We start from the raw sequence: 18,565 nt of genomic DNA on the forward strand, positions 1-18,565 counted from the left end.
ATAAGTAACTTGTGAATCAATGACTGATTACAACCCCCCGACTGGAATACCAACAGGCGCTGGAACCCTGACAAAATCCGACGTATTTTCACTTTACCATTCCCAGACTACCATACCTCTCTTACATTTCTGAATCTCGTCCAAATGCCTGTGTATTGGGGTATCTCATTCGTTCTTTCAACTACTAGCTACCGCCTAGCTTCCATTTATGCGATTTTTGATAGTTCCCATCCAGATATTATCTAGTTATACCTTGGACTCCGGTTGTGAACTTTTCGGCTTGAAAATCCGCGAAATTCACCCCGAGCCCCCACGTCCGTTACCCTACCCTAAAATTAGCGCCTTTGCTGCCAGTGCCATACAAGAAACATCCTTTTTATCTATAAATTGTACCAGACTGTTTCGACCATAATCACTGGCAGTTTAGTGTCTGTTATTAAAGCCGCTATAAATTTTGCAGTTTTCTGGCTACCCGTTCGAACTCCGGGGTCGTCCCCGCACCGCTGCGTAAAAACGCATCTGATCGGCTCGGTAACTCCTCGGGTGTCTGCGTGTACTTCTGGGGAAGTGGCATCTCTTCTCCTTACACACTCTATCCATTCGCAAATCCAACAGATAATGTCTGATTTAAAGACCTCAGAAGCCCCAGTAAAACCAGTGGAAACAGCCGAACCAGCGGTAGCGGCCGTGGCAACTACGGAAGACGATGACTTTGACGACTTGTTGGACGAGTTCCAGGACGAAATTTTGAGCAAACCACCAGGCTCCGCGGCAGTAGATGAAAATGCCACACCTACCGCGGATGATCTTTCCCAAATTAACGACGTCTTGAAGGAGATGGGACTCGAGGACCCCGAGTCGAAGGCGCAGTTGGAGAGTTTACTCAGCCAGTTTGGCGGCGAGGCCGGGGCTGGACCACAGGACTTCAAGTCCATCATGGCGGAGACGTTGCTGCGAGTCAAAACCTCTGGGGTGAACATCGACGAGCAGTTAAAGTCGGAGCAGGCGCAAAAAAAGGGCTCTGAGGAGGAGATGCTCATGTCACTTTTGAGCGGCTTGGGAGGCGCCGGGGGCGATGAGGAGGGTCTTGCGGCGTTGTTAAGCGAAATGATGGAGCAATTATCGTCGAAAGCTGTGTTGTACGAGCCAATGAAGGACTTGAACGACAAATACCCAGCCTGGTTGGCTGAAAACAAGGCCAGCTTGAAGGCGGACGAGTATACCAAGTACGATGACCAGTTTCTGATCGTGAAGATCATCGTGCTGAAGTTTGAGTCGCCGGAATACGACGACTCCAACACGTTTATGCGTAACGAAATCAGCGAACAATTGGAGCTTTTGCAAAAGTCGGGCGACCCGCCAGCGGAGCTAGTCGGTGATATGGACCAATTGGGCGGCTTGTTTGGCGGTGGTGCCGAGGGTGCGCCTGGTTTGGGAGAGGACGACGACTTCAACATGGACGACTTGCCAGAGGACTTGAAGAAGAGCTTACAAGAGCAGACCGATCAGTGCACGCAGCAGTAGGATAGGTAGCGTTTTTAATATGCATCAATATGGGATTGGGTGTGAATAGAGGGGATGAAACCCACCAAACCCGGGGGTCACCCCTATGTGACTAAAGCAATAAATTCCACCGATTCTCCGTGTATATTAAAAATGATGGGAGCGATACAGATTTCTGTCAAGGTTCCGTCGACAGCTTAGCTGTAGAAGCTTAAACTGTGCCATTTCGACCCTACGTTATATCTTTTAGCCAAAAAAAAACAAAAACGTACGGGTCTAAGCTATCGGGTCATGTCTACACATGTGGGGCCAGGCTCTGGCTCCAAGTTGTAACGTTATACACTCTTCGGTAAAGCCAAGGAGTCTTGTATCACTGTCTTTCGGAGGTTAACCTGTCAAATTCCTTGTATTGTTCCGTCCTTGGACGGGTGCATATAAACCTAGCTATCTGTCTTTCCCTTCCATCGGACGTCGACCAGGTGGGCTGTCAGAATCTACTTCTGTATCAAATTTTGTACTGGCTTATGTATAAAACTTTCTGGATGCATCCAGGTCTATGCAAGCTTGCAGAGGGGTGGTCCAGTTTCGGCCCCTCCCCCGCGGGTATTTGATGGCCCATTTCGGCCATCTCGAGTCTCTGCAGGCCTATTTCGGAGCAACACCCAACCCGTTGGAGTTTCTAAACATCATAATCCCATTGTCACCCTCCACAAACTGGCACCATCTCTTAGAGTTCCACAACGCGACAAACATGTTCTCGTCAGAGTACATGTAGTGCTCACCCATGACCTTCTTGATCTCAACGGTCGCTTCTCTGGCGTTGTAGAACGGAATTCTTGACACGTAGTGGTGCAAGACGTGGGTCTCGATGATGTCGTGGAAGAGGTGCTTACCGATAAAACCAAACTCACGGTCGATGGTGGCAGCGGCACCACGAGCAAAGTTCCACTGCTCGGCCTCGTAGTGAGGCATCTTAGGGTCAGAGTGCTGCAAGTAGGTAATGAAAACCAACCAGTGGTTGACCCACAAGTATGGGAGGAACCAGTTGACGGCAACGTTGAAAAGCCCAAAGTTCTGATACCACTTGTAGAGGACAAAAAGCATAGAGGCGATACCAACATCACTCAAGACAATGAACCAGTAATCACGCTTGTCGAAGATCTTAGAGGATGGCCAGAAGTGCGACTTGGCGTAGGCCGGGGTGTCTGGGAACGGCTGACCGGAGACGTTGGACAAAAGGTGCGCCCACCAGCCACCGAACTGCTGCAAGAAGAGACTCCACAAGGCAACGGCTGGGGCTTCCTCGACCAAGTCCATGGCGGAGGTCACGTTGTGCTTCTTGAGGTACTGCTCCTTGGTGTATGGAACAAACACCATATCTCTGGTCAAGTGGCCGGTAGCCTTGTGGTGTTTCCCGTGGGAGTACTTCCAGGAGAAGTATGGCACCATAAGGTATGAGTGCAAGATCCAACCAACGGTGTCATTGACCAAGCCGTAATCGGAGAAGGCCTGGTGGCCACACTCATGGGCCAAAACCCAGACCCCGGTCCCAATCAACCCCTGGACAAACACGTAGGCAAACCAGGCCGCAAATCTCAACGCAGCGAATGGCAAAACCGCAATGTAGGTGTTGGCGACATAACCCATAGTGGCCATCATAGCAATGTCACGGAATACATAGTAGAAAGAGGTGGTGAGACGTCTCTCGTAACTGTGTGCCGGGATCGCGGACAAAATGTCCTTGATGGTGTACATTGGCGCATTGAATGTCTTGCCAAAGGCATCGATAGCGCTGTTTTCCTTTGGTTTGGAAAAGCCGGAGACATTGCCCTTTCTGGTGATGGTGGCGGAATCGCCGATGGACGAGCCACTGGTTTTGACTTGAGAAGACATAATGAGAAAAGGAGAGTTTTGCTACGGCTCGTTTTGCTGGTCTCTGCAGAGATCTTTGTTTTGCGAAACGTGGGCTTATATATATATATAAGGAAAAAGAAAAAAATAGGGTTTGGTGTAAAAGTTTGGCCAACGGGTCTCCAAAATAGAGCTGCATGAAAAAAAAAAATACATAAAAAAGAAACGGGGAGGTGATCCGCGCAATTGGTCCGGGAATGCCAAAACATTGGGAGTTATGCCGATTGTTTGTCCGGAATCGCCAATATGCCACACAATGGCTTGTAAACGCAGTACCTTTTAGCGATAGAGAAAGGATGACGTGTGTACATAGAAGGGCGATCTAACTGGGTGACGCGGCGGTGATTCTGCCACAGGAGCTAATTCTGCGTACCTACTTTTGTTGGGGTAGCGCCGAGCTAGTACTACCCAGAGGTACAGCATACGTAGCTACATGCTCTATAAATGCCAGGGTTAATTATTTTTTTGGACGCCTGCCAATAACGCCTGGGTCTGAATTATAGCAAGGGACTGTAGCGAGGCTAGTCCAGGTTTTGGTGGTGTTACGCAGGTTGTAGCTTGAGGCCAGCCTGGTACTACCACCTGACTCGGGTACTGGCTAGCATCTAGGCAGAGGAATGAACCTAGGAATCGACCTTCAGACCAAAATACCTTATCAGTGACATAGCACCGCTGCAATCTCAGACTAGCTTTGAGCTCGTATACGATACAGCCGACTAAATATAATAAATCCAGAAACTTTGGGCTGGAAGGAGTGAATTCGAAAATATAGCTGAGTGGTGCCGTTGTCAGGAGCCCTGTCATTATTTACCTTTCTAGAGCATTCATTTAATTAAGTGATAATAAATTAACAGGGGAGTTATCTCCCTAACTTTACGTCTAAACCCAAATAGTACGTCTAAAGGTAGGATGTTTTTCCCTGGTGTCATAGCAGACCTGTGAGCCGCATTATTATTTACTCTTTTTTCATAGGTAGATTACAAGATGTATATTTATTCCGGTTTCTAAGTTCCCTGAACGACAGATAGGAAGGCGAGTAAAAAAAATTTCGTTTACTTGCTGCACCTGCGTGCAGAGGATAGGTTTTTGTTGGGTTTAAGTTTACAACGTGTTCAGGCTAATCGGAAGATAATTTCAGCCTGCATTTAGTACCCGAACGAGAAAATTGTTAAACGACAAACTTTACGCGTTGGGCTGCAGGCTTTAAGGGAGGCTGCCATTAAATTTCACTTCACCGGACATGGGTGATTAACTTTAGCATGTGCATCGTACCGTAGCATTATCACAATGCTGGTTATACCCGGGTTAGAATAAAATTGGCTTTTGGAAAATGATACCCAGCTAATTAGGAGGGAACACGAAAGCCCCCTCATGCATTTCTATTTGAGGGTACTATAGAAGGGTCTAGAGTAGAATTTGGAAATTATTCATGGACGGCTCAGAATACGACACCAAAGATTAGTTTTTGCTGGCACTATAGGCTGGCGATTTTAGCCGTTAGCAATTGTATATCGATTTTTGGACAAGGTTGGCAAATCTAGGTGATAACGAAACCCTTCGTTTCTTATTCAAGAACCGGCATACCCTCTGTAGTAAAAGTACCATTTAACTAGACGGAAGTCGACGTTCATGGCCTCCTTACCTCCAATAAGTAGGCACCCTGGCACCGTATCCGCCTCAATATATGAGGCCACCGACTACCCTTCTCTTGTATATATCTTACAGATGAAACGTATTCTCCTTTAGCTAGCTAACAGTATCCACTATTACCTATTAGGTATATCGTACCCTCGAGTCTATGTACCTTTGTAGTCCAAGTAGCACCACGGAATAAATTTCTTGGATCTATTCCAAGGTATTAAGACCATAGGAAGTGGGCTCATGCATTGTTACCAGAACTATGCCGATGGACTTTGAACCAATTCACCTTTCAAAGCACCCCTTCTAACGCACAGAGTATATATACACCGCGATGGCTCTCAACTATATAATACAAGACCGTACTTCTATAACAATGGGGTTTATTTAACCTTTTTCTCACAGGCTCGAGACCCTCCTCGTTTTCCCATTAGCCTTAATCGCCTTCTTCTTTGGCTTCCTATTCTTGTCAGGCCCTGTCACGAGCTGATTCACGGCATCTAATTCCTGCTGAACGCGTCTGCTCTCCTCCTCGAACCACCGGTTGAACGCTTCTTCCTCCTGGATCTCCGCCAACGTCTTTGTGGGTTTCTGCTGAAGCCGCTCAACCTTGTCCTGCTCTTGCAAGATAATCTCCGTCAACGACGGAGTCAGGGTACCGGCTGGAGATGCAAGTGACGGGAAGTTCTGATTGGAGCTCAGGCTCGAAGAAGGGCCCCAGGAAGCTTTTCTGAGAACAGGTGAGGCTCCTCTGGGGGTGGTAACAGGTGAGGGGGTCACAGAGGTGGAGCTCGGCTTTCTCGACCATGGATTAGTCGCGGGAATTAGCTCTGGAGTAACCTCACTGACATTCTTCTTATTCTTCAACCTTTCCTTTTGCGACAACCGGGGGGTGGAACTAGCCTTTGGTTTGATCGGCACTGGGGATGGGGTAGGGGTGGGGAGAGCCCCAAGGACGGGCGGCCACTCTGGAGCCGGTACCCTTCCCCATGCTTTTTCGCTGGTACCAGAGGGGATATTTACAGAGGTCTCTGGGGTGTACCCCCACACCTGTCCGTTGATCCCAGGCGGGCTTTTCACAGAAGCAAAGGAGGCGCCCAACGGAGGAGATACGGACTTTCTCATCGAATCGCGACGAGATTCCGTAGGGACGTCATCTTCAAAGGTGGGAGAAAAGTGATCCGGTTGGCTAACGGACGGCTTTCTCACCACTACCGGCTTGACGGGCATGGAAACCGACCCCCTGTTGGAGCTTCGACGGCGGTTTTTGGGCTTGCTGGCGCCCTTGGTAACGACACTCACAGCAGCCACCGGCACAAAGCTGTAGTTGTGGTCGTTTGTGATGTAGTGGAGATTGAACGCTCGGATATCGGTGAGAAAGTTCTGGATCAACCCATCGTCTACCCCTGGTTTAACCAGCAAGTCGATGCTATAGGCCTCTCCGTTGGCAAGGCCCCGCCTGAGCTGGCCTATGCTCCGCTCCACAAGTCCAAGAAGCTCTCCATTCAACTCCAGGAGGAAGTGGTCGTCCATAATCAAAACCTCCGCGTTGTTGTAAATGTACCAGAGACACTCCAACATGAGCTTCTCCGCTTGTAAATCCACGCTGTACTTGAACACAAGGGTCACGTTTTCCAAGGTTATGTAATCCTTCACTGTGAGCTGGCAAATATCCTTCAACTCGCCAAGCATTAACTCGTCGGCAACGTCAGTCAACTCCAATAAGAAGTTGATGCAGTCGTGGGAACCGCTGAACTGGGGGGCCAAGTGGTCGAAGAGCGTGAACGGGTCGTGGCCGTGGATGTGTCTCAAGATCACGTCGAATTGCTGGGTAGAAATGTGGCTGAGCAGAATGTCACGGCTACTCCATCGATTGAGTAATGTTTCAAAGTAGAGGCAGCGGGCGGCGAGAAGCGGGGCAAAACAGGCTCGATGGCCATCCAGCAAGAGAATCTTCACCACAGCTTTTGATCCCCGAGGCTCTGAGAGGGCTGAAAATGTATCTGGCCCTGCATTAGGCCCTTCCGGAAATTCTGATTCGGTAGACTCGCCCATGGACCTTTCCATAAGACGCTGTATAGCCTGAGGGAACGAAAGCTCCAGCCGAACCCTTCCCACTCTATCGACAAGCCCAAACCTCTCTGCTATACGATAAAACTCTGCCTTAACGCCATTCCTTTCCAAGTCGTCCCACACGGCCAAAATTTGGTCGGTATAGATGAAATGGATCAACACAAGCAAACTGAGTAATTTCACGGTTCCCAAGTTAAAAGTTCTGGTTGCTGGATCGTATCCCACAGCCTCCAACTCAACAATGTTTGGGACCCTTGCCTCCATTACCCACCTGTGAACTCCTACCCGGACTCCATCTATGGCAAACCAGCAGTCATAGCCCTTAGCAGAAAAGCCGCTTGACTGGTAGAACCACCGCAAATAAGCTTCATCCGAAAGCAAAGCCTCTCTGGCACCTTCGTCCACCTTGCGGAAAGTCTTCTCCGGTCGTTGCTTCGGGCCTCTCATCGCGTACAACTGATCTTCCACTTCAGCACCATTGGCTTCACCCACAAAATCGGTGTAGGTATCCGTTACGGGACCGCGGGTCAAGATCCGCTCCGGGTCGAATCCATGTAATGGAGAGAGGTAGCTAAAGTCGTTTGAAAAGTCGCTTTGGGAGACTTCCACCGGTAAAACGCCCCAATCTTCTCTGAGACAGCCAAAGCTGACAAACTGAGGGTCGCAGAACACCCGTACAACGTTGTTAACCACGGCAAGCTTGGTAAACTTGGTCAGTTGTGGATGGCGGAGCCACGTAGCCCCGTCCTGGGTGCATAAGATAAGGCCACCGTCGCCTGAGCACGCCATATCCACCACTCTCCGATGGTCGTTTTTGCTCTTCCACACGGTGTGGAAGCGTGTCTTGACCATGTTAAACGAAAGGATATCCCCGTCGGAAAAGAGTACATACACGTGGCTAGAGTGGGCGGCAATTTTGGCAATTTCCCGCCGTGCAGTCAATCTTCCGGGCTTGAAGATATGAAAGGTTTTGTCGATGTTTGTGGCGCAGGGAATAGCGAGCCGCTGGTGGGAAAAGTGGGAGTAGAGATGGACATCGAAAGGGGTGAGCACAAGCATCAGATCAGGAGTCACAACCACACTCTTAATCTCACCATACTTGAAGTCCATCCGCTTAGGTCCCTGTATGGCTCTGTGTTTCTGTGTATATTCAAGCGGGATACCCATCTGGCCAGAGTTGAGGCCCCAGCTATAGATGGCGTTTTTGGTGTACGCCACCGAATGGACATTGGACGCTGCCACGCCAATAAAGCCGGCCTCTTTCTTGATGTCGCCGGAAATGACCCTCCGTGGCTCACTGGAGTGTTCGGATCGGTTTGGCTCCAGGTAGCCGAGCTGGGCATGGGAGTTGGAGCCCCAGGCGTAGATCTCCCCCTGAGACAATGCCACGCAGTGGTCGTCGCTGATTTCAACTGCTGAGACGGGCTTGGTGAAGAATTTCACTGGAGCAAAGCTGAACTGGGGTACCTGGGAGTCACCATTTCCAAGGCGCCCCCGAGAGGGGGCACCGGCAGTGAAGACAGTACCGACTGTAGTGAGCACCACGCTGAACTTCTGGGACATTTTGACGTCTGAAAACCGGGGCCTGCTAAACTTGGCCGATAGACTATGAGACGAAGAAGTGCTGGAAATATGAGGCGCATTAGACAAATCATGAGATGTCTTAAAATCCTGATGGTTCACCAAAACCGGAACGGCCCGGTCGTCGGCATTGCCTAACCCCAAATTGCTATTCTTGTTCAGCCCAAATACAAAGAAATCGGTCCCTCCCCGAAACCATTCTCGCTTGGATCTCCCGCGTCGTCTGATCGAAGTTCCGTCGGGGCTTTTGAATCTTGGTTGGAGCTGGATAGAGCTGGAAATCCGCGTTGGAACGCTTTTCCAGCCGACCCAATCGGTATCTAGCAACTCCATTGGCGTTGTCCCATCGCCGTCCTTGGCTGAGAGCAAACTCTCTAGCGTGTTTCGGGTCCCTTGAGCCTTCTTTATCACCTGCTTGAGGGCAGACAACCGGACATGCGCGATACAGTAGTGGAGCACATTCCAGCGGTTTTCCTCGTCCAGGGAAAGCAAAAACGCCGTTGTCACGTTGGGGTTCTTGAGCAAGTTCTTTAGGAGGTCAGGTTTGTCAAAAAGGACGAGTAAATGTAGAATGTTCCGGCCAAAAATATCTCTTCGAGCGAGCTCCGAAGCCAGCAACGCCGCCAACTGGTTCGGTAAAGGTCGCGGGGATGAGACCATACTGCGCGCTCTCGTAAACTCTTTTGCTGTTATGGTCAAGTCAGACGAAGTGGCGGACGTGAAAACGCGTTGAAGATTGGGGAAAAAAAAGTGTAGATCTGTAGTTGCGTCAAAACGTGAAAGTTTTGAAGAGTAGTAGGCCGCTTTTTGTTACTAAACACCTTATGAAGCCACTACCCCAGATAACCTGGCCGCCCTCAAAGAGCGCCACGCACGTTGTGTGAAAAATACTTATCCGGTATATTAGATCAGTATTGATCCGGCATATGCAAGTACATTACATCCCGTGGATTTATCAGACGTTATGTCAACCTTTGAAGATTCATCATATAACTATTTTTGGAATCAAGAGTAACTAGGTGGGTGTATTAAATAGTCTGGTTTTATGTCCTTGCACCTTGATAGTGAAAAATACGTGCCCTTAGCTTCTATTATCTCAACCCATTCGTGGTATATTCAATGGGTAATGAATACAAAATGTCAGTGAGAGGGCATCTACCGACATCTGTAGAACTGGCATCTTTAATATACCAAACAAATTCCACAGTCTACTCTCATTTATCGTGCCATGCCAATCAGTTACATTTTAGTTACACTTTAGTTACATTTTGCTTGATCATAACTCGTATAAATGCACAACTCCAGACCCAGTTTGATCCCGAGCCTCTCACTATTGCAAGATCTCATCTCTAAAGTGCTTCTGGAAGTTCCCTCTATTTTTCTTCCCGGCCTTGTACTTGACGGCAATTTCAATTTTTTGCTGGTGCTTGAGCTCGGTCAAGCGTGCCAGCTTCTCCTCTTTCGAGACAACCTGACCCACAAGCCCGGCCCCATTGTATCTGCCGTCAGCCACAGCCACGGTGCTGTCATCTTCTCTGCGAACCACCTCGGTGATCCGCTGGCGGTAGTACCGATTCATCGATCGGTGACCAATACGGCTTCCGGTGGGCAAGACCAATTCAACCCCGGAAGCATCCACCTCTACAGTCTGGTACTGTGAGTCCACGTCGTCGTCCATCTCCACATCCAGGCCAGATAGCGGCGAAGCCTCAAACCTGTAGAACTGCTCAACCTCCATCTTATCCTCCTTTGTTTCATACCGCAACCGACAGTGTGCCTTCGAAAGCATGTGCTGTCTGGTACTCTCCAAGTTTCTCCCTGCGAACGAGCAGTTCAAGCACCGGTTGTCGTTATCCACGATGTAATCAATCAAGTGCTGGATCAAACCCGACAAGTCTACAAGCTTGTCTCTGTGCGGAATATAGAGTCCGTGCTTTTGGAACATGTGATCGGCGGAATCTTCCACCGAGGCGTGAATCGTTCCACAGAACAAGCACTCTGAGATCTCAATCATCTCATCCTCTTCAGCAGTCTCCTCTTCGCTCTCTTCTTCTGCACTGCTGATCTCGTCTTCGGTCGTTGTGAAGTTCAATTCAGACCCGGTATCGTCCTCCCCGGTGGTTGAGCCGCCTAAGCTGAAGGCGGAGTACACACTGGCGGGGGAGGCTTCTCTGGCTACCGTGGCGGCCACAGCTCGCCCTCTAGCCAGTTTCTGTATCTTCTCCTGCTTGCGCATGTCCTTCTTCGTCACCTGTCTGGCGCTGGACGCGATCTTGTTGTGTACCACAAAGCCGTACTCGTCTTCGACCTCCGGCAAAAGATTCTCGTGTGCCTTCTGCGCCAAAACCTTGCCTGCAAACACCTCCGACGTAAGCGGTTCGAGCTGCGCCACTCGCCTCTTGAGGTTGTAGCGGTGCCAGTCCGTCTTCATGTGCTGTCTCTGCAACACAGCAAGCGGAAACTGGATCCCACACGTGTTGCAGGTAAAGTGCGACGCCGAGGGGCGGGATGTGTGTGGCTGCAAATGGGTGTCAATTAGTTGGGGCATTGTAAATAATGGACTATACTGTATGAATTGCGTGTGGTGAATACTGGGTTTATATAGCAAATGGCGGGAAGCAAGATAAAACAAAGTGTTGATGAATTCGCCACCAAAAGAAATTTTCGCTGACTAAAGTAGGGGTAAGCCGCAGGTGGCAAACGCAATTTTCCAGGGTGAAATAATGATGAAATCGAGGTCCTCAGTTATCAATTCGGCAAAAAAATTGCCACTGTAGGTACTGGAAAAGAAAGAGACGGGGGATATCGTGAATTAGTGAGAAATGGCTTAAGGTGTGTGCGACCGAGATGCCCTCAAAGGTTAAGACAGGTGTGCAGGAGTTAAACTGGCAGTTTTGGTGGGGGTAGCACGTGACTAACGGTCAGGGTAGAATTGAGAGGTGTAAGCCCAATCCATCTCTGGGCAGACTTTCTGAAGACTGCAGTGGTCTGAGGTATTGACTACGTGGGAATGATTCATAAACGGGTACTCGAGACATTTACTACCCCTGGAATAAAGCTGAAAAAAAAGACGTTTTTTCGCCTATCTCAACTATTGTCACTTTAGAGATGAGCAAGACAACGTGCAGGGTTTTGGTAAGGTCAGGGGAAGAATTAAGATATTCGAAACTAAGAGAAAATTCGAGCTCCAAGCATAGCTATTCCAATAACTCCGTGGAAAATATGGCAGCTGTCAACCGGGGCTACCGGCACTTTTACCCTGAAGTTATCTTGGTTGTTGCTCCACCTTTGGCGTTTTTTCTACATGGCAAACTACATATTAATACCATAAGTCATGCGTGTATGTACAAATCTTACTCCAGCTTACCTTTTCTCTGTTGCTCCTTTTGTTCCTTGGACAACTCCAACTGGGCCCTGATTTCACTCCACTTACTGTTGAGCTTCTCTTCGTTCTCCTTCATCTCACGCGAGGCATCTCTGATCATCTCTGGGACCTTCTTGTCCTGTCTCAAGTTGCCATCCTTCTCCAACTGGTCGCTATAAATGTTAGTGCTCGTATTCGCGGGAATCGATTATTCGTGGTGCTTACATGATAATCGGGCCGAAAAATTTCACACCTGGGTTGTTAATATCGGTTCGTGAAGAATTAACGGGTACATACCGGTGTAGACACCGACGGAGATGACACCAGCCATGGCGAAAAGATCAAAGCCTCTGATTCTAGCCATTTTGTTGTTTGGGGTCTAAATGTGTGAAAAGTAGACGGAAACCATGCCAATATACGAATCTGGATCCTGCGAGGTTAAGTGTCACATGATTCATCGTCACATGACCCATTGTCACATGACCCATCGTCACATGATTTAGTGACACATGGTCCAATCCTTTCTACTCCTAGGTTTGGCGCCTTATCGGAATTACCCCCCAGATGATAATTGTTCTATCTAAATTTCTAAACGTTGACATTCCGCTTATTCCTCTTACCCGGTCATTTCCTGTCTCTGTGGAGCCCTGTTGATCACGTGAATCAATCTTACGTGCATTTCATGAGCCGCAGCAACATGGCTAAAAATTGTTCATCACAACAGACCCAAAGCAAAACACCCCCACGCCATTCATATCATGACACTGAACGACTCTAGAGCGTACGGGGTTCCACTGCTTTACCGAAAGTCTCTCAAACCCTCCGGTGATGCCTTTGCTGTTTCCTACGATTTGCCCGTTTCGGGCCAGTGCCTCGATCGCTACGGTGGTAAGGTATGCGTAGGCTCCGACGCCGGTTTTGTGATCATGACGCCGTTTGAGGACTCCACGGAGTTGTCCCGCTCGTTGCCGACCTCGTTCCAGCAGAAGCATGTCTACCAAATTACGGCGTACCCATCCGAAAAGTCGCTCCACAAGGTTCGCTTCAACGGCCGGTTTCTTGTCTACGCGGCTCTGGACATGACAGTGGGGGTCTTTGACCACGTTAATGGCCAAACTATTGATCTCGATATCACCCAGACCTTTGCAAACGACTTGTGCTTGAATGAAGACGGCTTGGTGGCTGTGGTGGGCGACGACCATCGCTTAATTGTTACAGACATCATCACCCGCAAACGGTACGTCCAAAGATTGCAGCACCGGCCGACAGTGGTCAAGTTCCATCCGCAAAACTCCGAACAGGTTGTGGTTGTCGAAGGCGGCTGCATTGTGCGGATTCTCAACTGGCAGACCGGAAAGGTCGTCTACACCATCTACGCCTCTGATCACATTCACGACGTGTTTGTAAAGTCAGATGTCGTGTTTGTTGTGACTAGCAACTCCATCCAGCACTTTAATTTGAAGAACCTCCAGGGTGGGTTGGGCGAGACTTATCCCAACGTTGAAACGATTATCAGCTCGACCAGGGACTCGGCAAGGTATTTGCGTCCTACCGGCAACCAGTTGTGCGGGGTCTTGGGCGTCGAAAGCGTCAGCGTTTATGATATCCAGAAGTTGCAGAAAATGGTCCAAGTGGATGTCAGCTTACCGAGCAACGAGATCAATGACTGTGTGGTCAGCGACCTGGAACGGTTGGTCTTTGCCTTGTGTGCTAAAAAGTTGGTGTTGATCGATATTAATAACTAGTGTTGGTTGATATTAATAACTATGTCAGTGGTTAATGTGGAATTAGAAGCAAGATTTTATAATCACAAGCATTGTTGTAGTGGGGCTGGCCAGAACTTTTCAAGCCTTGTTGTATCATGGAAATTGTAAACAGCTTTTGAGACCTGCTCTTGAGTAACCTCTATACCTTCAACTATCTAAGAATATTTATATTCAACATCAAAAAAAAAAAACATCCGCGATTTACTAATCATCTACATATCGTTTTATCTTCCTTGGTTCTGCACGGAAAAGTAGCACTTCCTACGAGCCCTATTTTCTTCCTGCACGTAAAATTTCTTTAAAACTTTTCAAATTTTTCACAACCATACTCTACCAGTAACAGCAACACACAATGGCCAAGCTCAAGAAGGGTAAGAGAAATAACAAGGCGCGGACAAACCCGATCGCCAAGACCACCTCCGTGAAGGAGCAGCAGAAGGACGAGCAGACGCGCCAGTCGAAGGTGCTTCCGTTGATCCAGAAACTTTCTTCCACTTCTCCCAACGAGCGTGCGATGGCGATCCAGGCCATTTCCGTGTTGTGTGAGGACGAGCGCTTGCGCACGCTTTTCTTGAAGGAGCGCCTTATCAACATCATTTTGGAACAGTGTCTCTCAGACAACAACGACGAGATCATCGTGGAAAGCTTGGGGTTGTTGCGCAACTTGACCCTTGAGCAGGGCCACGAGGTAGCAATGCACTTGTGGCGCTCAAACATCTGGGTGACGCTTGCGAACGGGTTTGAGAAGGCGCAAAAGTCGTTTGAGGCGATCCATGCAGACCCAGCTGCGGTCGACAAGTCGAAGAAGGCGTTGCTTTTTGACTTTGCAGACAACCTTTTGGCGTTGACGACGGAGTTGGCCAACACAAACGAGGAGCTCTTTGACCAGATCTTTGGGCGGATCGATGGCGTGTTGGCGTTCGCGGTTGGCGTGTTGAACTGGAACATCGCGAAGCAGGAGGTGGTCATCAGCGTGAAGTTGTTCACGACGGTGTTGGACTTTTTGTACAACTTTAGCAACCAGTCGGGCGCGTTCATCGAGAAGTTGATAGCCAGCTTTGACTTCCAGAAGTTGATGGAGTTTGACCAGACTTTAAACTTGAACAAGTTATCCAAGACCTACATCCAGTGCATCAAGTTCCACGTCTTTGAGTCAAAGTTTGAGGTCACCAGCGAGGAGGCTCAGCAGACAAAGCAGCGCACCACCGCCGAGATTTTAGACACGGTCTCCGGTATTGTCACCACCGTAGATATCAAGGAGTGCCAGGCCAAGATCACCAAGCTCAACAGCAAGACCATCGAAGACAAGAACAGCAAGGTGTCGGAGCAGGACTCACGCGAGTTGAACCAGGCCAGAACCGACATCGAGTCCATTGGGATCGCTCTCGAACTCGTCACTGCCTTGTTAGAATACGCCTCATTGAACGAGTTAGATGTCCAAGAGTCGGTCACCCTTTCCCCGGAAATGACGACCGTGGCCTTTGAAAAGTTGCCGCTATTGCTTATCGAGCTTTTGGTCAACTTCCCGGAGTTCCACAACCGCTCCTTGATGGCTCTCAATAACTTGTGCTGGTTTGGGCTCTCTGTCAGCAACGACATTCCCATCTCCTGGGTGGGGCAGACGTTGCAGATCTGGGAGTTTATCGCCCAGAACATTTTGAACTTTGCTGCTCCACAGGAGGGCGAAAGCAAGTTGTTGGCCACCAAGCTCGATGCCACAAACGTTTTGTGGGCCATTTCCAAAACCTTGCCGATGGAAATCCTTGCCACCCACATTTCCTTGGACACCGTCAACTTGTTGATTCAACAGTCGCAGTCAATCTTGAATCCAGTCGGTCCAGAGCCCCTTGCTGGCGGCCAGGGCCAGACAATCAACTTGGACTTGGACACGATTCAGTTGAACAACGACTTGACCGCGCGCATTGTTGGTTTGCTCGCATCGGTAGCCTCTTCTATCGCTGCCGGAGACATGGCCATCACCGCTACCGTCATGGACTACCTCGTGAACCTCCCAGCGTTGTTGCCGGTTGTTGAGGCGCCGATTGTAGTGGAGGCGTTGAACGGTGTGTATGACGTCTTCGGCCAGGACCTGGACGAGTTGGATCGGTTATTTGTGGAGAGAGGGTACTTGGCGGTGTTGGCGGGATACCAGACCAAAGTTAGGGACATGTACAAGCAGTTGGACAAGAGAAGAGTAGGTGAGTTGAAGGTGAAGGCCGAGGAAGCGTATTTGAACTTGGGGCGTTTCATCGACTACAAAAACTGATGGGACAAAGCTCTATCAGTTTCTTGGAAGAGGTTAGTGGTCTGTAGGAACGAGTTCCAGACAAGGTCCTGTGTAATGTAATTATAATGAAAATGACTTTTGTAGAGGCGAATTCGGAGGGCTAAGATGGCTTAATAAGCATCAGCCTAAGTAGGCTAATATAATCGTATAGAGGATGACGAGCGAGGGAAAACAAGTGAGAGAGCAAAAGGCTAAATGATATATCTAATCGGAAGCTGAATATAGAAAAGACCAAACAGGCTATATTGAGGAAGTAGTCTTTGGTCTGGTAAGTACCAAAAACCCAACCAGGCCTATAAGGTACCTATACTGTATTCACCTATCCGCACATATTCCATCATTTAATTATTTTATTAATACAATACACTCTGGAACAAGTCTACACGGCCGCTCCGATAGCACCTGCTAGCAGACTTGTCCGTGCCATCTATTTGGTAGGCCATTCCTTCACCATTCACTTCTGGCCCTATTTGGCAAACTTCAAGGACTGTTCCTTCACCTTTTTCTCGTACGTCTCCTTGTCCTTCATGAAGGCCTTCCAGGCTGGTTCCTGGGCCGGGGAGTCTGGGTTGGGCGTGTCTAACAACTCCTGGACACCGAGACAAAGCTGCTTCAAGGTCATGGCCGGTCTCCAGTCCTTTTCTTCGTTCAAAATGGACAAGCACACGGTCCCGGATGGGTACACGTTCGGGTGGTAGAAACCGGCTGGGAACCTGACCTTTGGCGGCTTGGCCGGATAGTCGTCTGGGAAACTGATCGTAACAGGGAACACAGCGTTGGCCCACAAGGTGTTTGGTTTCCCCGGAATACCGGCGGTCCAGTTCTGCAAATCTAATGCGCCATCAGTGCTCTTGACTGGCTTGGCAAAGAACCCAAAGGGATGGTCCTTTCTCCATTGTTTTCTTTCTTCCTGTAATCTATTTTTGCAAAGGGACATTATCGTGGGTTGTATGGGCTATGAGTGTACACAGAGAGGCTTGGGTCCATATGACGCTAAAGACAGTGGTGTAATGTGTGTGTTTTTGTCTTGGGCGGCACAATTTTTCTTCACGCAAGATCCAGTGCTGGAGTTTTATGCAGGATGTGGATCTTGCCAGGAATTTTCCCAGAGGTTTATGTAAGATAATGCCGTGCATAATGCAACGTGAACAAATACGGATAAAGGCAAGTAATTTAAAGCGTGGAAATATATAAGCATACATCTTGAACTCATACGCGCAAATACAGTTTAAAATATCTAGACTTGGGTGTCGCTACAGATTGAAATTTGCGTATGGAGTATTAACTGATATCGAGACTAAAGGCATTAGTAAACCAAAATTTGAAATTCTAAACTCCAACTTCCCAAATGGCCCATCTTGTAGAAATTACAAGACACATGTCTTATGATCAGACTGACATGCAAATCGAATTTTTGTTTTTATTCTTCATTCTAAAGTCAAACGTTTGTTCAAAAACATCATCACTATAAGCCATGTTCAGACCGGAAAAGCTGCAAATTAGTAGGGATAAGAGGTACTTACAATTCAAAGAATTCGTTAAATGCATATTATTTCATCACGCCCACGACAGCGGAGTTAGTATATGTAGGAACGAATACCATTAGGGGTCTCGATAAAGCACCGATTTAGAATGTGATGCATGTTTTTGTAATCAGGTACCTCGGGCTGTCAGGCCCGGATTATCATCAAAGTATACGATCGTTAACATTTGATCGCAACGCAGTAGACCGTCGTGAAAGAGGTGAGATCATCATTTACAAAAACATGTTCCACATTCAAAAGCAGGCTTTCGCAACCGGGAAAGGACACCATAATAAAATGCATACCTTTCCGTCAACACTTTGATTGTTAACAATCACAACCATCAACATGTTCAAAAACACCTGTTTTTTTGTTCGAACGAATAGCCCGCCAATCCTGTTTCTGCAAAAAAAACAATCCATCAGACAGGAAATGCTTGTCTTCATTAAAAATTCGGACATATGCTTGTCAATTATTTCGAGATCATCTCTTAGACGCCTTTTTGAAGAAACACCGGCAGCTATTCGACTGGGTACAACAGTTGATGGTTATGACCGTGAACTGTCAAGAGCAGCAAGGAAGCTAGATGTCATTAGTATTTTGCAATACAGTTGGATGCCAGTAAGACTCGTTGCGGGATCAAGAAATCGATTCCTCCAGAGTATCTTTAAAAAATCAGAAAGGCATGAATGGTTATAAAAAGGTGTGTCTTCAGCGGGAAACCCGAAATCAGACTCGTCATCTAAAGAATCTCATCACTAAAGATACCATGGAGAAAGGGAACAGGAAGCTGAGAAAAAGGTGGCACTGGTTGAAGTACTTACCATTTATTCCTTACAGTATCGGTTGGTGGGAGGCGTTTATTCTGACGTTTCACTGTTAGTATACCTGGTAACACGTATTGAGAAGCAACCAAGGG

General features: G+C 48.3%; 8 protein-coding genes across 8 annotated transcripts; 3 read left to right on the forward strand and 5 right to left on the reverse strand.

Annotated features, from left to right (window-relative positions):
• Positions 1-618: 618 nt before the first annotated feature.
• Positions 619-1,497, forward strand: PEX19 (Pex19p; the record flags this gene model as incomplete). The annotated part of the gene is made up of 1 exon (XM_019131350.1): positions 619-1,497. A coding segment is annotated over one exon (879 nt), but the record flags the coding sequence as incomplete, so codon positions are not given.
• A 651-nt stretch (positions 1,498-2,148) lies between these two features.
• On the reverse strand, positions 2,149-3,396 carry BABINDRAFT_173047 (uncharacterized protein; the record flags this gene model as incomplete). Its single annotated transcript, XM_019130932.1, has 1 exon — positions 2,149-3,396. The coding sequence occupies one exon, from the start codon at positions 3,394-3,396 to the stop codon at positions 2,149-2,151; it is 1,248 nt and encodes a 415-aa protein (XP_018982299.1).
• Positions 3,397-5,154: 1,758 nt separating this feature from the next.
• On the reverse strand, positions 5,155-9,546 carry BABINDRAFT_163878 (uncharacterized protein). Its single transcript, XM_019130158.1, has one exon. The coding sequence runs from the start codon at positions 9,364-9,366 to the stop codon at positions 5,452-5,454; it is 3,915 nt and encodes a 1,304-aa protein (XP_018982300.1). The 5' UTR covers positions 9,367-9,546; the 3' UTR covers positions 5,155-5,451.
• A 429-nt stretch (positions 9,547-9,975) lies between these two features.
• BABINDRAFT_163879 (uncharacterized protein) lies at positions 9,976-11,466 on the reverse strand. Its single transcript, XM_019130159.1, has one exon. The coding sequence runs from the start codon at positions 11,252-11,254 to the stop codon at positions 10,037-10,039; it is 1,218 nt and encodes a 405-aa protein (XP_018982301.1). The 5' UTR covers positions 11,255-11,466; the 3' UTR covers positions 9,976-10,036.
• A 505-nt stretch (positions 11,467-11,971) lies between these two features.
• On the reverse strand, positions 11,972-12,434 carry BABINDRAFT_169496 (uncharacterized protein; the record flags this gene model as incomplete). The annotated part of the gene is made up of 4 exons (XM_019130663.1): positions 11,972-12,018; positions 12,074-12,243; positions 12,296-12,323; positions 12,368-12,434. 4 exons carry the CDS (start codon positions 12,432-12,434, stop codon positions 11,972-11,974), a joined length of 312 nt encoding a protein of 103 aa, XP_018982302.1.
• Positions 12,435-12,828: 394 nt separating this feature from the next.
• On the forward strand, positions 12,829-13,815 carry BABINDRAFT_169497 (uncharacterized protein; the record flags this gene model as incomplete). Its single annotated transcript, XM_019130664.1, has 1 exon — positions 12,829-13,815. One exon carries the CDS (start codon positions 12,829-12,831, stop codon positions 13,813-13,815), a length of 987 nt encoding a protein of 328 aa, XP_018982303.1.
• Positions 13,816-14,176: 361 nt separating this feature from the next.
• On the forward strand, positions 14,177-16,206 carry BABINDRAFT_163881 (uncharacterized protein). Its single transcript, XM_019130160.1, has one exon. It carries the CDS (start codon positions 14,189-14,191, stop codon positions 16,100-16,102), a length of 1,914 nt encoding a protein of 637 aa, XP_018982304.1. The 5' UTR covers positions 14,177-14,188; the 3' UTR covers positions 16,103-16,206.
• A 240-nt stretch (positions 16,207-16,446) lies between these two features.
• Positions 16,447-17,062, reverse strand: BABINDRAFT_163882 (E2 SUMO-conjugating protein; the record flags this gene model as incomplete). The annotated part of the gene is made up of 1 exon (XM_019130161.1): positions 16,447-17,062. A coding segment is annotated over one exon (473 nt), but the record flags the coding sequence as incomplete, so codon positions are not given.
• Between the last annotated feature and the right edge of the window lie 1,503 nt (positions 17,063-18,565).

The sequence above is a fragment of the Babjeviella inositovora genome, assembly GCF_001661335.1.
Source record: "Babjeviella inositovora NRRL Y-12698 unplaced genomic scaffold BABINscaffold_19, whole genome shotgun sequence".
NCBI classification, from domain to species: domain Eukaryota; kingdom Fungi; phylum Ascomycota; class Pichiomycetes; order Serinales; genus Babjeviella; species Babjeviella inositovora.

Bases quoted from the DNA above. Each gene is read 5' to 3' on its own strand.
- BABINDRAFT_163878 (XM_019130158.1), bottom strand. From the start codon at position 9,366: ATGGTCTCATCCCCGCGACCTTTACCGAACCAGTTGGCGGCGTTGCTG.
- BABINDRAFT_163879 (XM_019130159.1), bottom strand. From the start codon at position 11,254: ATGCCCCAACTAATTGACACCCATTTGCAGCCACACACATCCCGCCCC.
- BABINDRAFT_163881 (XM_019130160.1), top strand. From the start codon at position 14,189: ATGGCCAAGCTCAAGAAGGGTAAGAGAAATAACAAGGCGCGGACAAAC.